This window comes from Pogoniulus pusillus, chromosome 13, assembly GCF_015220805.1.
Source record: "Pogoniulus pusillus isolate bPogPus1 chromosome 13, bPogPus1.pri, whole genome shotgun sequence".
NCBI classification, from domain to species: domain Eukaryota; kingdom Metazoa; phylum Chordata; class Aves; order Piciformes; family Lybiidae; genus Pogoniulus; species Pogoniulus pusillus.
In genome coordinates, this window is record NC_087276.1 from 28,124,333 (window position 1) to 28,144,818 (window position 20,486).

The 20,486-nt window shown below is 44.4% G+C and overlaps 2 protein-coding genes across 3 annotated transcripts in view; both read right to left on the minus strand.

The window, feature by feature from the left end:
- Nucleotides 1-770, minus strand: part of SUN1 (Sad1 and UNC84 domain containing 1) — a 31,446-nt gene extending 30,676 nt beyond the window's left edge. The window contains exon 1 of the mRNA XM_064153719.1: nucleotides 589-770. The gene's annotated coding sequence lies outside the window, so the exon portion shown is untranslated. The remainder of the gene's footprint in view (nucleotides 1-588) is intronic.
- An 8,701-nt stretch (nucleotides 771-9,471) lies between these two features.
- Nucleotides 9,472-20,486, minus strand: part of DNAAF5 (dynein axonemal assembly factor 5) — a 38,158-nt gene continuing 27,143 nt past the window's right edge. For both annotated transcript variants that reach the window (XM_064152720.1, XM_064152719.1), the window contains 4 exons: nucleotides 17,414-17,564; nucleotides 15,147-15,303; nucleotides 11,075-11,266; nucleotides 9,472-9,832 (listed from right to left, as the gene is read on the minus strand). In XM_064152720.1, the coding sequence (XP_064008790.1) occupies nucleotides 9,693-9,832; nucleotides 11,075-11,266; nucleotides 15,147-15,303; nucleotides 17,414-17,564 (640 nt within the window). In that variant the 3' untranslated portion in view covers nucleotides 9,472-9,692. The remainder of the gene's footprint in view (nucleotides 9,833-11,074; nucleotides 11,267-15,146; nucleotides 15,304-17,413; nucleotides 17,565-20,486) is intronic.

A 20,486-nucleotide genomic window follows, 5' to 3' on the forward strand; every position in this document is an offset into this window, starting at 1 on the left:
GACCCTCGCGTATCCCCACAGAGAGCCCCTCTCACCGACCCTCGCGTATCCCCACAGAGAGCCCCTCACACCGACCCTCGCGTATCCCCACAGAGAGCCCCTCACACCGACCCTCGCGTATCCCCACAGAGAGCCCCTCACACCGACCCTCGCGTATCCCCACAGAGAGCCCCTCACACCGACCCTCGCATAACCCCACAGAGAGGCTCCCTACACAGCTCCACAGAGAGCCTCTCACACCGACCCTCGTCGAGCCCCTTACCGTCCCTCGCACACTGACGCATGGCCCCTCACGGAGGCCCTCACGCTACCCCTCACTGACAGCCTCCTCCCCCCTTTCGCATACCGCCCCTCACACAGCCTCTGTGGTGGGCGCATCCTGGGGCTTTCCTCCTCCTCAAACCATTCCACCGAGACACTGCCTCGGCTCCCCCGGGCTGCCCTTCCCTGCCTCGGACTCTTCCCTCCAGCGGCACTGGCCTGCTGGCGGCTCCAGCCAAGCTACCCCCTCCTCGGCTCCCCCCTCTGCAAAACGGAGCCGTAGATGCTTCTTGGATTGAGAAATGCTAAGGAGAGGAGGGTCGTTACCTCTAATTTTCACTTGCACCTCTCTTGTTTGGATCCTCATTGGCTTTCGTTCCCAGTATTGCTGTGTCTCCTCCCGCTGCCTGCGTCTTGCTGTTCTCTAAGACTTCTGGCACCTGCACAGCACACTTCGGATCCTGCACTATGCTCCAGTGAGCTTCGCCAGTGGCAGCACCAGGCCACAGTAACCGCTGGACAACCACACAAGAAGGAAGCGTCACAGGGCTGCTTTCGGCAGCAAAGCCCAGGCAAGAGAGCATCCCTGTTGTTCAAACAGTTCGGAACTGTACACAAATAAGTTCGATTTCAAACCTGTGTCTCAGTCACAGTGTGTCAAAACTTTACCCACCCTGAGCCTACGGGCAAGGATGGTTCAAATGGCAGCAAGCAGAAGAGTAGGGAATGTGTCACTTGGGAAAGGGTAATCAGGCCAAAAAATGGATATTTACTTGGGCATGCAAGGGAAATGACTCAGCTTGCTGGGAAAGACTGGGTAGTAAATATGTAATTATCAAATAAGTAGACAAACTGTGTGCTTGCTTGGACACAACATCGGCCAAAGCAGCTAACCCTTAAACAGAAAAAGGTGCAAGATAAAGACAGTCACTTAAGATTTTAATAGAATCATAGAATCAAGCAGGTTGGAAGAGATCTCCAAGATCATCCAGGCCAACCTAGCACCCAGCCCTGTCCAATCAACCAGACCATGGCACTAAGTGCCTCAGCCAGGCTTTTCTTGAACGCCTCCAGGCACAGCGACTCCACCACCTCCCTGGGCAGCCCATTCCAATGCCAATCACTCTCTCTGCCAACAACTTCCTCCTAACATCCAGCCTATACTTTCCCTGGCACAACTTGAGACTGTGTCCCCTTGTTCTATTGCTGGTTGCCTGTGAGAAGAGGCCACCCCCCACCTGGCTACAATGTCCCTTCAAGTAGTTGTAGACAGCAATGAGGTCACCCCTGAGCCTCGTCTTCTCTAGGCTAAACAACCCCAGCTCCCTCAGCCTCTCCTCATAGGGTTTGTGTTCCAATTTTAGCTGATATCGGTGTAGCATGGATTTTAGGCTATTGCTATGTACTTTAACAGACCTTTTCTCTAGCTATATAAAAGTTTTAAGATGCCTCAGCCAGAGCTGAGCTGATCCCAGCTGAAGATGTTGCTGAGAACAGAGTAAAGGCCACCTTCTTATCAAGAGCTTTGCATGTTTTCTGAACCCTGTTCTTGTAGCCACTTGGAGAGACTGAAAATGTTGAGTTACTACAGCACAGAAGAAAGGACAAATAATTTCAAAACATAGTTCAAAACTCTCTTTGCACGAAGAGCCTATCCTTAATCTCTTGCATAATTTGGTTTGATTTAAACAGAATATAGTCTGGCCTTCTACTTGGAAGCCAACACATAGTTTGGTAGGACGTGCAGCCCCTGACCTGCCGCCTCCTCCTGCCATATGGCTGAGTGCTTTGCAGAAGGGTAAATAAATCACTTTTCTCAGCACTTCTCTTTCTGTATTTGCTCCACACCTGTTTTCCTGGCTTTAGAGTGGATAATATTTAAGGGCTTAAGACAATCAAGGCAAAATCACTTCTTAGTTTAAATTTTCCTGAGATTCTTTAGTGGCAAAAGATCAGGATCTCTCGGGGATATTTCTCCCTCTGTTCCTCTGGAGCCCAGCCAGGGAAAGCTGTGCTCTGCTCTGGCAGGACGAGGCATGTTGTGCTCCCTGGGCGTTGCTCCAGCTCCCTGGGTTGCTCTAACTTGTCCTGAGCAGTTGTTTTTCCATCAAGACCAGGCCAAGAGGCTGGGAAGGATGGCTTGGACTCAGCTTTCCTTCCGCTACTCAACTATTAGGAGCAATAGAGCCTTTAGCTTTCAGGATTTAAGGGAAACGTGGTTGGATGTACCAGAAGCTAGTACATATAGAGACATTTTTCCCCATGTTTCAGACAAAATTGCCTTGAGGTAAAAAAAGTGTTTCAATTTTTCAGCATCCAACAATGAGCTCTGAACGTAGAGTGGCCTCACATAATTGGATTGGTTAAGCTAAGGTCTGTAGAAAAATGGTCAATAGGAACAAAACCTGATCAAATTTAAAATGTTTCAGTTTTAATATTGCAGGGGGCAGCTAGGAAACTGCAACACAAGCAGAAGCCAGTCTGAGGTCCACATTTCTCTAGTTTTACCTCTCTTACTGTGATTCTCACATTATTGCTCCTTTACATGTTCCCATTCCCAGTGCACTCCTGCACTCACACCTAGCAAACCTGTTCTGGTCTGTGATATAGCCCTGCTATCAAAAGATGCAGGTCCTCTCACTGATTAAAGGTACAGACTGGATGTGACAGAAACCAGCAGAGCAAGGTGTTTCTGCCTGGTAATATTGAGTCCTGGGCATGGCATGCTGCTGTACAGGTTGGAAAGGGTGGCACACTGCTCTGCTCAGAGCTATGCAAAGTGCCTGGAAGCACCAGTACGGACTGGGAATTGCTTAGCATAGGACAGTGCTGTGTGATGGGTCAGTGAGGGAACCAGGTCACTACTTCAAAGCCTGAAGGAGGTGGGGCTGGGAAAGGTCTGAAACAGCAGCAGCCTGGGGAAGGATGCTGAGATTGGGGTGCTGGGGGCAATGTGTGACAGGAACATGCTGGGTAAGGGGGATGTGATGGATTTGTTCCCTAGTGTGGGGAAGTGTGATAACCTTTATGTCCAAGGCCTGGGAGATGCTCTTATATATACTAGTAAGGAAAATACCTAAAAGATCTGGAAATCTGATTCCTTGCTCATTAAAGAAGGAGTCTTTTTGTCTTTTTGCCACCTCCATCACACTTTGTGATTAAACTCATCAGGGCCCTTCCTCTACACCAACAGCGCTGTCTGCCAAAGGCAATGGGTGCTCCATACTGTGCAATTAGGTTATCAGTTGAAAGGGGGCTGCAGAGCACTTCAATTTTGCCACTAGATCCTGCCACTATCCTGACTTACAGGGGATTTCAGACATTAACAAGGAAAGCCGATTACACCCAAGTCAGCCCAACAGAGCAGCCGTTCTCCTCGCAGCTCTCATCTGCTGCTTCATCTCAGTTACTGCTGTCCATGAGCTTCTCTGAGGGACTGATCACAGTAAATGGACCCAAGCTTGTTAACTGTAATTTTTGTTGATCCTTCAGCTGCCTAATAAGGAAGATTTTTTTTTCGCTCTATTTTCCTTCTCTCTTTTTAAAACAGAGCTTCACATGAGGGGCTGAGTCATTATGTAGCCATTAGGACCACCTCTGGTCCCCTCTCCCAGCCAACAGTTGCTAACCATCCCATAAAGTGTCCCTAACACAGATCATGCAAATGAAACAGAGACTTGACTCCACTCAAATCAGCAGTTCTCTTCCGTGGGCCAAGGTGTTACTTTTCATATGGAGCAATGCTTTGGTGTGTTTGTGTTGTGCAGATAAGACACTTCCCCAAGAGAGATAAAGCCTATGCAACAACCCATCAGACCTCAAGGCTAATCTGTAAATAGAGAACTATGGCCATTATAATAACTTCAATATAGTAAAAATCATTATAGCATAACAACATGGCTATGCTATAACAGAACAGTATTACTATAGTGCAATATATTATAGTTTCATATTATAGTCCCATAGATATATATGTTTTACTATAGAAAAATCTAGTTTATGCTGTACTATCATAGTTATTTCCAGTTAGAACTGGAAAGTTATTGTGCTATAATAGCTGAAGTTCTCTACAGAGATTAGATGAGATCCGAGTTCTGTTGGGTTGTTGTCATCTATAGCAACTTTGTGGTTGTGACTGAGAGGCTGAGGGAGTTGGGGGTGTGCAGCCTGCAGAAGAGGAGGCTCAGGGCAGACCTCATTGCTGTCTAGAACTTCCTAAAGGGAAGTTGTAAGCAGGTGTGGGTTGGTCTCTTCTGCCAGGCAGCCAGCAATAGAACAAGGGGACAGAGTCTCAAGTTGTGCCAGGGAAGTGTAGGCTGGATGTTAGGAGAAAGTTGTTGGCAGAGAGAGTGATTGGCATTGGAATGGGCTGCCCAGGGAGGTGGTGGAGTCACAGTCACTGGAGGTGTTGAAGCAATGCCTGGCTGAGGCACTTAGTGCCATGGTCTGGTTGACTGGACAGGGCTGGGTGCTAGGTTGGCCTGGATGATCTGGGAGGTCTCTTCCAACCTGGTTGATTCTATGATTCTATGACTGGAGGTGAGCCTCTGGGAAGCAGGCTGTGCACAAGCAGACATGGTGCTTCAGTGTGTTGTTAATGTGGGCACAGACAATGCAGCACTGCTTGGCAGTGCAGACAGTGTCTGCCATCTGCCCAAAGCTTTCCTGAGGAAAACTGAAGACTCTTTATAAAGACCCACATGGATGAGAAGTGGATGGATCTGGGAACATACTTAACTTCCAGGAACATACTTAACCTCCAGCCTCTGCTACAAGTGCTCTCTGATATAATAGACCCTCTCTCAAAGTCTAGATGCCTCATTTGACAGTGCCCTCTCAATGTCCAATTCGTTGACTGTAATTAAGGCAGTCAACAAGTAATTAGAAAGTTCTATAGCCACGTAGACAAATGCATGCACTTACCAAAAGCTTTGTTTTGCTGAGAATCCAAGTCCCAAGATCCTTCACAACAGGTCTTCCAGCTCACAAGAACGAAGACAGCAGCACATCTGCTCGTCACAGGAAGGGCAGGGCTAAAGCCTGCTTATCTAAAGGGTCTGAAAGTTCAAGATAAGCCTTTTGCCCAAAAAAACTTGCCCTTGCTTATGTTGTGTAATGAATATGATCCTAGTAACATTATGCAATGAACACTAATACAATCTAACTGATCTACCAAATAAAGAAAACAATCATACACTTCAATTGTGTTCTGATTTACACATTTAAAGGTTGCAGCTGAGAAAGCTCAGCCACAAAGAAAGTAATGTTAAAACCCAGGGTCTTCCTAAAGGCATTTGAGAAGTTTGGGTGATGTGAGTTGAAGTATGGTAAACTGTAAAGAGGGTCAGCATACTGCTGAAGTCCTATGTCCAGAACAGTTTCTAAGGACAGAGAAGGGCCACCAGGATGATCAGAGGGTTGGAGCACCTCTCCTATGGAGACAGACTGAAAGAGTGGGGGATATTCAGTCTGGAGAAGAGCAGGCTCTGCTGAGGTGACCTTCTTGTGACCTTCCAGTATCTGAAGGGGGCCTACAAGAAAGCTGGGGAGGGACTTTTTGGGGTGCCAGGTAGTGATAGAACTAGGGGGAATGAAGCAAAACTAGAAGTGGGTAGATTTGAATTAGATGTTAGGAAGAAGTTCTTTGGCGTGAGGGTGGTGAGAAGGTTGCCCAGGGAGGTGGTGGGAGCCTCATCCCTGGAGGTTTTTAAGGCCAGGCTGGATGTGGCTCTGAGCAACCTCATCTAGTGTGAGGTGTCCCTGCCCATGGCAAGGCTGTTAGAACTGGATGATCTTTGAGGTCCCTCCCAACCCTGACAATTCTTTGATTCTGTGACAAAGTCGTGGCCATCTAGCTTGTCAGACATGCACACACAAGGTTGGGTTGCTATTCAGTGTGTCTCTAGAAGGACTGTTAGGATATTAGATTGAAAAGCTCTCCTGGCTCTGAAGCAAAAAGCTGTTTTGTTGAGTGATACAGAGATTTTTATTTGGGAGGCATCCCACAATAGACTGTTCTGAAAGATAACAAAGTGTTCAGCAGACACATGAAAAAAATGTGCCACTTTGCTACAGATGCCAAACTTGCTGAATACTTCACTCTTACTATTTGTGCACCAGCTTTAGAATGTCTGGAAAAACTCAAGGTGTGGCCTGAGCAGTGCTGAGCACAGGGGCAGAATAACCTCCCTTGTCCGGCTGGCCACACTGCTCCTGATCCAGGCCAGGATGCCATTGGCTCTCCTGGCCACCTGGGCACACTGCTGGCTCATCTTCAGCTACTATCTACCAACATCCATAGGTCTCTGCCTGGCTGCTCTCCAGCCACTCTGTCCCCAGCCTGCAGAACTGCTTGTGGTTGTTGTGGCCCAAGTGTAGCACCCTGCACTTGGCCTTGTTCAATCTCATTCCATTGGCCTCTGCCCACCCATCCAGCATGGCCAGGTCCCTCTGCAGGGCTCTCCTACCCTCCAGTAGATCCACACCTGCTCCTAGCTTGGTGTCATCTGCAAAGTTACTGATGCTGGACTCAATGCCCTGGTCCAGATAATCAATAAAGATATTGAACACTACTGTGCCCATCACTGATGCCTGGGGCACACCACTAGTGCCAGCTGCCAACTGCATGTGGCACCATTCACCACCACTCTCTGTGCCTGGCCCTCTAGCCAGTTCTTGACCCATACCAGAGTGCATCTGTCCAAGCCACGAGCTGCCAGCATATGGATCTGTTCCCTCTGAAGAAAATCATGCACCAATTCTGTCAACTTCACCCAAACTCTGTCTTGATATTAAGCTAGTTCAAAAATTAGGTGGTGTTAAGGTTTACTTTAAGAGTAAAATTCTCGGCTATGAATTTGAAACAAAGCTACAGAGGCAAAGCTAAAAACTTAACTAGATATGAGTCCAGATTTGTATGTGGGATCTGAATCAATATTATTAATAAGATAAACATCTGATACTCTTTCCTGGCTAACGATTGGAAGTTTCTTACTGCTTTTCACTGAGACTTCTCAGGCTTATTTCACTCACAGAGACCATGGGGCTGATGTCCCCTCATACCAGCACTTTGAGTTGAGGAATTCCTCAGAGCTGACCTGGGATGGTTATTTTCAGATACAGATGTTGTGTCCTCTTGTTTTTCTGGGCTTCCTTTGAAATGTATGAAGGAAAGGCACTTGCAGAAGGTGAATAATTCCATCCATCTTACACATCCAGTCTAACATAGGATGACTTACACTGGTAGAGGAGAGATTTAAACTAGATGTTAGGAAGAAGTCCTTTACAGTGAGAGTGGTGAGATGCTGGCACAGGTTGCCCAGGGAGGTTGTGGACCACAGAATCACCCAATGTGATCACACTGGGTGATTCTGTGTTCCACAACCTCCCTGGAGGTGTTCAAGGCCAGACTGGATGAGGCCTGTTCTAGTGCGAGGTGTCTCTGCCTATGGCAGAAGGTTGGAACTGGATGACTTTTGAGGTCCCTTCCAACCTAAACCATTCTATGATTCTATGAAATGACTCAGTGGTTCTGTTTTTGCTAATATGATTAGTCTGTTTTGATAGAATTTTCAAAGCAACCTAATATTTTGGGAAGGAGTGGCCACGAGTTTGCATGACTTTGCTTTTAAGTTAAGAATAAGGTTTGTCTTGCGTATCTAATCTCTCTCAAATGAGAAGCCAAGTAGCTATTGCCACAAACAGCTCATGCTTCGGTGAGCAATTGTGTCACAAGTCTGAAAAGGGGAAAGTTAGCTCAGAAAGATAAACAAACATCAGGACTTCCTAGCCCAGAAAGATAAACAAACAAGAGGACTTCCTACAACATAAGGAGTATTACCAAGCCTGTCTTCGGACTTAATAAAAAGCCAAGACTTGAGAGTTAGACAGCAAAGAACACTTTTTGTCTGTAATACAGGTAATTAAACACAAGAATAATCAAGATCCATGATTTGTGTGTGCAATGATTAGCTCACTACTCACAGTGATGCAGACAACAATCTAGGAGCTCCCATCCTTTATTAGAATCATAGAATCAGCCAGGTTGGAAGAGACCTCCAAGATCATCCAGGCCAACCTAGCACCCAGTCCCGTCCAGTCAACCAGACCATGGCACTAAGTGCCTCATCCAGTCTTCTCTTGAACACCTCCAGGGACAGCGACTCCACCACCTCCCAGGGCAGCCCATTCCAATACAAATCACTCTTTCTGACAACTTCCTAACAACATCCAGCCTAGACCTCCCCCAGCACAATGTGAGACTGTGTCCCCTTGTTCTATTGCTGCTTGCCTGGCAGCAGAGCCCAACCCCACCTGGCTACAACCTCCCTTCAGGTAACTGCAGACAGCGATGAGGTCTGCCCTGAGCCTCCTCTTCTGCAGGCTGCACACCCCCAGCTCCCTCAGCCTCTCCTCACAGGGTTTGTGTTCCAGGCCTTATTACGTAGCTGAGAATATAGTACTACACTAAAACTTATACACTACAAAGATCTTTTAGAAAAATAAATCAGGTTTTAAACTACTGTTGCAAAGTTTCATTTCAATGAAGGTGTTCAAGCAAAGCCTGGATGGGGCACTTAGTGCCATGGTCTAGTTGATTGGGCAGGGCTGGATGATAGGTTGGACTGGATGAGCTCAGAGGTCTCTTCCAACGTGGTTGATTCTAGGATTGTATGATTCTATGAAATATTGCTGGCTCACCAAAGCACAACAGTGTAAGAAACTGCAGACATGTTTCATATTTCATACAAAAATATCAATGCTGTTAATCTAAATCACAAACCAGCACATTTCCTCCTGTGTTCAACAAACCTCAACTTAAAAAAGGTTAGCTTTATTCTGTCATGAAAAGTGATACAATGACAATACAAACTCTTCCTTAGTGACACCCTACTCAGAATGTGTCCCTATTACAGCAGCATAATAATTACAGGTACTCAGAAAGTTTTGCTGCATTATGCAAGAGCAGTTTGGCTGCATTATTTTTTTCCCTAATAACTGACTTTTCCCAACACTGTGTGAATATTATCCAGAGTTTGAAATGCTCCTTGAAAGACCAAGTCCTTGCTGAATAACATGAATAACTCTGACACTAGACTATTTCTTTGTTAAATAAATTACATTTCTCAATTAGAAATGTTGTCCAATTCCTGAAAAAAAAAAGCATTTCTCCTTTAAAGCCTGTATTGGAAAAAAACCTCCAAGGCAAAGTGAATAAAAACATTGTTTTATTGCCAGCCAATACAAAGAACTGTTCAAAACAGCAAAGAACACAGAATTGTACCAATTTGACTTTTAAATGAAGTAACAGTCAACTGACAAAGAAAAAAAAGGGTATTTATTGCTCAGTCTTTCTTAAGCAAATGAAAATATCAAAGCAATCCATATACAAATTTCCCTTACAGTTCACTGAGGAGAACTTCAGTATTGATTCATGAAGCTGATTCTCTGGCTGACTGAATGTGATGTAGCAGCTGATTACAATAGGTTGGTGTTCGATGCTTATGTACAACCCCTTCGACTTCTCTCACAAGCAGTTCTGGATATAAAACACTTCCTTCCTTCAAAACTTCTGTAGAACAAAAAGATGGTTTATAAATCATTAGTTCATCTGTATTTCTCTCAAAGTGGATGAAATCTAACCTGGAAATTGATCTGATCTAGGGTAGGGTGTCCCTGCCCACGGCAGGGGGATTGGAACTAGATGATCCTTGTGGTCCCTTCCAACCCTGACTGATTCCATGGTTCTATGAAATTCTTCTACAAGTTGCTCAGTAATGACAATCTGATTCCCTCCTCATTTGCTGAGATCCAATATACAAATTCCAAAGAATCCAACAAGCATGGGATTAAACTGTCAAAGGGGAGATTCAAACTAGATGTCAGTAAAGAGTTCTTTACGGTGAGAGTGGTGAGGCACTGGCACAGGTTGCCCAGGGAGGTGTTCAAGGCCAGGTTGCATGAGGCCTTGAGCAACCTGTTCTAGTGGGAGGTGTCCCTGCCTATGGCGTGGGGGTTGGAACTGGATGATCCTTGAGGTCCCTTCCAACCTAAACCATCCTATGATTCTAAGCAAGCTAAGATATGGTCACATCCTGCAATGGTTCATGTCTATGCTCCATCTACAAAGTCTTCTGATCCATGAAGTACACAGACATTCCTCCTCTGGTGAATGCTAAATAATACTGCATCCTGTATACAAGAAGTCTGAGCTCATGCTCACTGAAACCCAAAGGAAAGCTTCTGGCCTGTTAGGCCTCTGCTGTCTTATGACACTTGAGAACATGATTTATAAAGCATCTGTGCTAGTTTGAGCCTGGCTGGGATATTTTAGTGAGAGGAATTAGATTATAGGCTGTGAAAAGGAAACAATGGTGATGGCTGCTGCACTCATAGGCTTGCTGAGGTGTAGAAAAAAAAGAACACAAACATAGATAACGGAGTTGTGCTCTGGCTGCCTGCACTTTCTCCCTAACCTGCTGCCTGACTAATCAGTCTGCTTCCTAACCCCCCTGGCCAATTCTCCACTGGGATAAGGTAGAGGGGTGGAAAGGAGGTGAAAGGGTGGCTGGGAGCCTCTCCTGGTTTCTGGGAGGGGTATTGTGTTTCTGTATTACCTTTTTAACTTGTATGTTTCTGTATATATCTGTAACTATCTGTTTGTATATTGTGCTAAGCTGTAAATATAAAGCTTCATTCTCATTTCCAGCTTGGCTGAGTCTAGTCTGGGTGATTTCTTAAGTGTGTGTGTGGGGCAGGTAACACCCAAACCATCACAGCATCGTTAAAAAAGACATATGGCTGAAAGCCTTACCTAGGACTGCATTTTGGGTATTTTGATCTGGGTCATCAAGATGTATCAACAGTTCTTGGTAGAGAAACTCAACATGATTTTCCATTGCAGATTTCACATCACTGTCCCTCAAGGATTTAAACCAGTTAGTAAGGGTGTGAGCAGCTGCCAGTCGTACGTCACACGAAGCATCATCCAGACGCTTTAGAACTTCTGGAAAGGAGCACAGACACAGCCACACAGCAGAGTTCTCTCTTGCATTTGAAAATACAAAATGTATTCTGTCATCACTGAAATTATTGTTGCATTTAAGAAGATTGTGAATAAAGGCAGCACTTTGTTGCTAGAAGCACACCTTGCATTGTAACTGGGGTGTTACCTTGTTGAAGACATTAATGGAAGTGTATTCAATTGTTTACACAGGATCACAAGATGTTAGGGGTTGGAAGGGACCCCTGGAGATCTTTGACTCCCATGGCCCTGCCACAGCAGGACCATAGAATCTAGTTCAGGAATGCATCCAGACAGGTCTTCAAAGTCTCCAGAGAAGGAAACTTCACAACCTCTCTGGGGAGCCTGTTCCAGTGCCCTGGGACCCTTACAGGAAAGAAGTTCTTCCTCATGTTGAGGAGGAACTTAGGTTAGTTGAACACTCTCTGTCACTCTAACAAGGTACTATGAATGTCTATGAACTGGATTAGGAACTCATGATTAATTATCATCAATTCATTGCTAAACAGATTAGGAGCTTAGATTAGTTGATCATTATCACTCTAAAAAGGTACTATGAATGTCTATTAATTACATTAGGAACTTATTATTAATTATTATCAATTCATTGTTAAACAGATTAGGACCTTAGATTAGTCGACCATTCTCACTCTAACAAGGTAATATGAATGTCTATTAATTAGATTAGGAACTTATTAATGATTATCAACTTGATTTTAAACAATTTAGGACCTTAGATTATCTGAACATTCTCACTCTAAAAAGGTAATATGAATGTATATTAATTAGATTAGGAACTTATTAATTATTATCAATTCATTGTTAAACAGATTAGGATCTTAGATTAGTTGATCATTATCACTCTAAAAAGGTACTGTGAATGTCTATTAATTAGATTAAGAACTTATTAATGATTATCAACTTGATTTTAAACAATTTAAGACCTTAGATTAGTTGAACATTCTCACTCTAAGAAGACACTGTGAATGCCTATTAATTAGATTAGGAACTTATTAATTATTATCAATTCATTGTTAAACAGATTAGGATCTTAGATTAGTTGATCATTCTCACTCTAACAAGGTACTATGAATGTCTATTAATTAGATTAGGAATTTATTAGTTATTATTAACTTGTTAAACATTTTAGGACCTTAGATTAGTTGAACATTATCACTCTAAAAAGGTAATATGAATGTCTGTTAATTAGATTAGAAACTTATTTTTGATTATAATCAATTCCTTGTTAAACAGAGTAAGACCTTAGGTCAGTTGAACATCCCTACTCTAACAAGGTACTATGAATGTCTATTAATTAGATTATAATCAATTCATTGTTAAACAGATTAGGATCTTAGATTAGTTGAAGATTCTTACTCTAACAAGGTACTATGAATGTCTATTAAGGCATTACAGAATGAGAGAGTTCAGCTAATTCTGTGCTCTATAAAGCACAGTATTTCTATCAAATACTGCTGCAGTGCAGAGTGTTTGAATATGCCAGATGCAAAAATACACTTTGACAATTCTCTGGTCATGTATTTCTCTAAATGTTTTTGTTAGATTTCTACTGTGCCAAGTAAAGTATCAGTCATTAAGATGCTGAGTTAGGGAAAGTCTGATTTATTTGTTTCTCTTTCTGAGAACACAAATCCTGCCTCAAAGCATAGACTGTACTTACCCAGATTCATTGTTCAGCATTTAAACACCATCCTAAGAACCACTACAGCACTCTGAGGTCAGGATTTTTTTCTTCACCCAATCCACTACCTATTCAGGTCTATTTATGGTACAATGAAATGCTTTGCTCTTGGCACTCTGAACCCCAGCAAGGAGAACAATGTGACTTCCATTTATATAAGGCATTACTGTTCTGCTTTCACTATAGTTAGAACATTATTTCACAGAGTCTAAACTAGGAAAGCAATGCAGATGAAATTGCAAGCCTTGCCCACAGCAGTAGCATTGAGTAAGGCTCCATCTAGTGGTCTAACGCCTAACAACGCTGCGATTACTGCTCAGTTCTGCTGGGGCACTTCCAAAGGTGGTTGAGTTGCCTGAAATACACCACCTCCATGACATGAATTAATGCAGTTAAAAGGCTAATACAGAAAGGCCTGGCAAGAGGCAAGTGCTGTTGGAATCACATTCTACAACACCTACTCGAGTGTTTAACATCTTGATTTTCTAAAATGTGTATGTGTACTTCACATACTTTAAGCAGCTTCACCAGTTTAAGACCATGTTTTAGTCTTCACAGGATTAAGACATTAAATTGCCTCTTACACACAAAAAGGCTGCTAATGGCATGGCTTTGTGCAGCACTTTACTGTCTCCAATTACTCTGGGGCAGAACTACCCACATAGTTAAAATATCAGATAAGAGAACACAGAAATAGAACAGAACAGGAGTACGGGAGTGATATCAGAACAACCAAGAAACTGAGTCTACATAAAATCTGCCCTTATTTGCACCTCAGACTTCTTAAAGGCTTTTTGCTCCTTGCATGGGATTAAAGCCAGATGACATACAGCAGATTCTGTCATTCTCTAGTCCTTATTAGTCCTTCCACTGCTAAGAGCTGCAGTCAAATTGCAGGTAGAGTGGACAACCTCCAAAGAGAATCATAGAATCAAAGAACGGTTTAGGTTGGAAGGGACCTCAAGGATCATTCAGTTCCAACCCCCTGTTATAGGCAGGGACACCTCCCACTAGAACACACTGCGCAAGGCCTCATCCAGCCTGGCCTTGAACATCTCCAGGGAGGTTGTGGAGCACAGAATCACCCAATGTGATCAAAAAAGAAAGATCACATTGGGTGATTCTGTGCCCCACAACCTCCCTGGGCAACCTGTGCCAGTGTCTCACCACCCTCACTGCAAAGAACCCTTTCCTAATATCCAGTTTAAATTTCCTCTCTGCCAGTTCAAACCCCTTACTCCTCATCCTCTCATTACAAGACCTTGTCAGTAGTCCCTCCCCAGCCTTCCTGTAGTCCCCTTCAGATACTGCAAGGCCACTCCAAGGTCTCCTCAAAGCCTTCTCTTCTCCAGGCTTCAGAGCCCCAACTCTTGTATCCTGTCCTCATAGCAGAGCTGCTGCAGCCCTCTGATAATCCTCGTGGCCTCCTCTGGACTGGCTCAAACAGTTCCATGTCCTTCTTGTGTTGGGGGCTCCAGAACTGTTCACAGGACTCCAGGTGGGGTCTGACGAGAAAAGGGGCAGAATCCCCTCCCTTGCCCTGCTGCCCACACTGCTCTTGATACAGTCCAGGACACAGTTGGCTGTTTGGGCTGCACATGCACACTGCCAGCTCATGCTGAGCTTTTCATCAACCCAGCTATTGAGCTATGAGTCTGCCTACTGCTCCAGCATGATGCTTTTCATCCTCAAAAGCTAAAACATAACCAGCAACTGCAATTCTTCAACATAAAATCATAGAATCAACTAGGTTGCAAGAGACCTCCAAGATCATTCAGGCCAACCTAGCACCTAACACCTTGTAATTAACTAAAGCATGGCACTAAGTGCCCCAGTCAGGCTTTGCTTCAACACCTCCAGGGACGGCAACTCCACCACCTCCCTGGGCAGCCCATTCCAATGCCAATCACTCTCTCTGACAACAACTTCCTCCTAACATCCACCCTAGACCTCCCCTGGCATAACTTGAGACTGTGTCCCTTCTTCTGTTGCTGCTTGCCTGGCAGAAGAGCCCAACCCCACCTGGCTAAAGCCTCCCTTCAGGTAGTTGTAGACAGCAATGAGGTCTGCCCTGAGCCTCTTCATTTAACAAACAAAAACAATCAAAAAAGGAGAAAAAAACAAATAAGCAAACAAACAAACAAATCCTTTTCTACTTACCTGTGTAAGTGTTGGTAAATTTATGTTCATCAAACTGCCTCCCACAGACTTTAAAGAACACACCAATAACACGACAAGCCATCAGGCGAGCAATTTTCGAGTCTTCATCCAAAGCAGCAATAATTTGGGGCATTAGCCCATCTCTGATTGTTAAGATCTACAATTAACAGGAAAAGCACAGAACAACAACATCTTTTTCAGTCACTCTAGAACAATATGATCATTGGTTACATCAGTTATCGCTCAGGCTGATCAATGCTGGCTTGCTTATTTTGAAAAGAAAATCAGCTCTATTTCTGCCTCTAAGGAAGCCTGGGAAATGCAAACCCAGCAGTCTGTCCATGTGCAGCCATCCAGTGAGACTTGGACAGACTGGAGAGCTGGGCAAAGAGGAACCAAATGAGGTATAACAAGGACAAGTGCAGAGTCCTGCATCTGGAGAGGAATAATAAACTTCACCAGTACAGGGTGGGAGGTGATCTGCTGGAGAGCAGCTCCAAGGAGAGGGAACTGAGAGTGCTGGTGGAGAACATCCATGGCACAGCAATGTGCCCTTGTGGCCAAGAGGGCCAATGGGATCCTGGGGTGCATTAGGAAGAGTGTGTCCAGCAGATCAAGGGAGGTTCTCCTTCCCCTCTACTCTGCCCTGCTGAGCCCTCATCTTGGATACTGTGTTCAGTTTTGGGCTCCCCAGTTGAAGAGGGACAGGGATCTGCTGGAGATGGTCCAGCAAAGGGCTATAAGGATGTTTAGGGGACTGGAGGGCATGGCTTATGAGGAGAGTCTGAGGGACCTGGGGATTTTTAGGCTGGAGAAAAGAATACTTAGAGGGGATTTAATAAATGTCTGTAAGTATCTGAGGGCTGGGGGTCAGGAGTGGGGGACAGGCTCTGCTCACTGCTCCCTGGGATAGGACAAGGAGCAATGGGTGTAAGTTGCAGCACAGCAGGTTCCAGCTCAACACAAGGGGATTGTAAGGGTCCCAGAGCACTGGCACAGGCTGGCCAGAGAGGTTGTGGAGTCTCCTTTTCTGGAGCCTTTCAAGGCCTGCCTGGATGTGTTCCTGTGTGCCCTGAGCTAGATGGTATCGTCCTGCTCTGGCAGGGGGGGTTGGACTCGATGATCTCTTTGGGTCCCTTCCAACCCCTGACATCCTGTGAGCCTCTTCATGAATGGCTCATGAAGAAGTGCATAGGCAGATGAGTTTTATGTGACTTGTAAAATATTTCAACTTAGCTACCTTGTTCTTTAACAACATTTCTTAGCAAGTCGTTTAAGTAACTGGAGATGAGGATTGTTTGCAGGTACCAGTAGATGGTGCTCTGATTCTAAAAGGAAGCTTTCAAGTAAACGTTGTTGTAATACAATGATTTAGTGAGCTCCATAATTCAACTTTAAGATGTACATTTTGTATATGTTAAAGCCAAAAAACAAATTCATAAAGTATTTTGGCACTGATTCAGAAGAAATGTTTGACTAGAACAACAGCCACTGATAAAAGTGTTTTCATGTATGTAAACTCGACCAGTTCCATGTGTTTAAGCACTTTGCTCAATTAAGGTCTGTTATAAAGACTATGAACATAAAATAACATTTTAATTACCTTTATTTTTATAATATGCCCATATTTAACATATTTCCAGGGCATCATCCAAAAGCTATTTTTGTTAGTAAAGAACTCCTGAGATTCAGTTAATCCTTATTACCATGGCAGGTAACATTCCTTGAAGTGTACTACTTTTTAGCTCTCTACTTCAAGTAGATTCCCTTTAAGTTTCATTTGAAGTCTTCCTCAACCTTTCTAGGAATCGTTTAGGTTATTTTTCTTTACCTAAATGGGCCTGTGGGCTCCAAGGCAACCAGCTAACTTGTCTTTGCACATCCTGGCTAGCTCCAGTGCCTCTGCACAGGCACTGGCTAAGGATCTAATCATGTCCAGCACCCAAGTCATTGTGCTAATGGTGGTTAGGATTTTGTGCTCCAGAACTCACCTTATGCTAGTACAAAGTTCTACAAGATCCAGTGATGGACCCCAGCTCACTATATTGCTGGCTTTAGGTCTCTTACCAGGAGATCATTGTTCCTCATCTACTGACTGCTTCAGTCATTAATATGCAATTACAATTAATGTATTTTATTGTGAAAATTGTATGTCCATCTGAAAGTACTCCTTAGCAGGAGGTTAGATTCTTTCCCCCCCAACCTTGCATTAATTTTCTCCTCCTGCCTAAGATTTCAAAGCACATTTGACAAGAAAGAGAATTTACCTCTTCTGGTGAAAGCATTTCACAGTGAATAAGAGCCCAAAGGCACGATACAGCTGTAGTGCGGATGGCAGCTGCTGTTCTTCCAGCATGCCACTGCAGATTAGGAGCCAGAATGTCTTTTATCACAGTCTCAAGGTAGCTAGGGAACAGCCTGAAGCCAAAAATAAGAAAGCAAAATAAAGGTTCATGAGAAAGTGATAAAGAGACTGACAGGATGTAAAAGAGAATTTTCTGTTATAGAAATATAGCCAGAAAAAGGGGAGGGAAAAAAAAAAGCCTCTGTAGGAAAATAAACAAAATCTTACAAGGCAGTGTGATTATAAATGTATGTGATAAGCTTCTCATAACTTAATTTTTCTAGATAATATTTAAGCAAATACCTAACATTCATGGAAAGGGGAGGCTAGACTTTCTCCCACTTCAGACGATGCCCATGACTCACTGTGTTATCTTGGTAAACTACTTACCTTCTCCCTGTCTCATGTTCTCCATCTGTGAAGTGGAGATAACACCCCAAATGAATGCTCTGAGGATTCATTAATATTTGTAAGGGCCTCTGAGACTGTCCAGTGAAAAGTATTTATCATGTGAAAAGTATGAATGCTATTGATGAGACCTGAGCTGCTGATACTGCTGGCAGTCTACACAGGATACTTCAGCTTTCCCTTGGCTCACAAACTCGCCTCCCTCAGGGATGAGAGGTCTGTAAGATTTTCTGATGGTGCCAGTCCCAGTACTAGTTTGTTTTCATTACAAATACACCAATCTGTGATATTTCTGCTGGTGCTTCCTCCTCCTTCTCTATTGAATGGGATATAATAACGCTTAAAGTTGCTGCAAGACTCAGCAATTGCAGGAGTCCCTCACACCCATTTAATTCCAGCTCAAACAATTTTCAGTGAAGAGAAAAAGGCACAGGTCTTACACACAAGAAAGGCTTTGCTGCAAAGAGACCTCTGTGCCTAGCTATGACTAGATAACTAAGGCTCAGGTTATTCTCTGTGCCTCTCTGTCTTAGAGAGCAGCTGGCAGCATACAAAATAGACTGATAAATAACAGGCTCAGTCTACCTTGACTTGTGCCTATTTAAACTTCCCACAGACCTGGACTGTGGCCACCTGAGTGCAAAACAGCACATCACCACCCTGCTGCTTGCCAGAAAGGAAAGAAGCTGTTGCTGAATCTTCCAAGAGCCCTGCATTTCCCAGATGAATAACTCTCTCCTACAGAGCTTGTGCCAAACCACAGGAGGAATGGGTAGAAGTTAACAACAAACAACCAGCACTAAGTACTTTTCAAAACCCCCCACATCAGCAAAACAGAACCATGCAGCAATTAAAAAATTCCATGATAATATTGTGTCAGTGTAATCAGAAATGTGACTGTGTCTGCTTCTTTCCTGTAACTACCCACTGCAGTTAGATGCCTCCATCCAGGTGTCATCTGCTTGCAGTCCAACCAGCTGGCCCTAATTATCTACTGCACACAGATAGAACTGAAAATCTCTACTCTCAATGTGATGATAAACATACACCTGGTTGCTGCTTAACCTCTTAGCTAAAGAAGCAGTCAGTGTCTAAGAAAGTCAGTGATCCATCCTTCCTGCATGTCCAGCAGATGGCACTTAAGATTCAGCAACAAGGAGAAACCTGACTTTCCATTAGACACATCTACATTTTCCCCAAGCCTTTGGACCTTTAGACTTACTATTTCAAACACTTTTTTGAGAATCAATAATTTTCTATTCCAAAAGTTGTCAGAAAAAAAAATCTAATGATCACCATCATTCCAAATCTCCTTTCAGCTCCAAAGCTAAAGAAATCCCATTTGTGCTATCTGTACTACTGTGCTGTCTGATCAGCAGCTGCTAGTTTTCAATAAAGCCTTCTGTGAAACCACAAAGAAAAACCAATCTGTCAAAGCATGAAGGTAAATTCCATCAGCACTATGTTAACCCTAATGTTATGTTGCTTGTGAGAATATTTGTTCTAGTGCCTTGAAATTGAATCAATAAAGCAATATCTGGCAATTAGCTGACTCCAGCATGTCAGACCCAAACAAAACTAGATGATCACATGACCTCATTTAGAATCATAGAATCAACCAGGTTGGAAGAGACCTCCAAGATCATCCAGGCCAACCTAGCACCCAGCCCTGTCCAGTCAACCAGACCATGGCACTAAGTGCCTCATCCAGGCTTTGTTTGAACACCTCCAGGGACAGTGACTCCATCACCTCCCTGGGCAGTCCATTCCAATGCCAATCACTCTCTCTGACAACAACTTCCCCTGAACATCCAGCCTACACTTCCCTGGCACAACTTGAGACTGTGTCCCCTTGTTCTGTTGCTCTTTGCCTGGCAGAAGAGACCAACCCCACCTGGCTACAGCCTCCCCTCAGGTAGTTGTAGACAGCAATGAGCTCTGCCCTGAGCCTCCTCTTCTGCAGGCTGCCTGACCAGTGCTGAGTACAGGGGCACAAGAAACTCCCTTGTCCTGCTGGCCACACTGCTCCTGAGCCAGGCCAAGATGCCATTGGCTCTGCTGCCCACCTGGGCACACTGCTGCCTCATCTTCAGCTACTACCTATCAGCATCCCCAGGTCTCACTCTGCCTGGTTGCTCTCCAGCCTGTAGCACTGCTTGGGGTAGTTGTGGCCCAAGTTCAGCACCCTGCACTTGGCCTTGTTCAGTCTCATCCCATTGGCCTCTGCCTGCCCATCCAGCCTGGAAAGGTCCCTCTGCAGGGCTCTCCTACCCTCCAACACCTCCACACCTGCTCCTAGCTTGGTGTCATCTGCAAACTTACTGATGCTGGACTCAATCCCCTGGTCCAGATCATCAATAAAGATATTGAACAGGACTGTGCCCAGCACTGATCCCTGGGGCACACCACTAGTGACAGACTCCCAGCTGGATGTGGCACCATTCACCACCACCCTCCGGGCCTGGCTCTCCAGCCAGTTCTTGACCCATATCTGAGTGAATCTGTCCAAGCCATGAGCTGCCAGCTTGGCCAGGGTTTAACAGAACAACTGAGAAGCCTTCCTATCTAAACTGTTAGAATGTATTTAA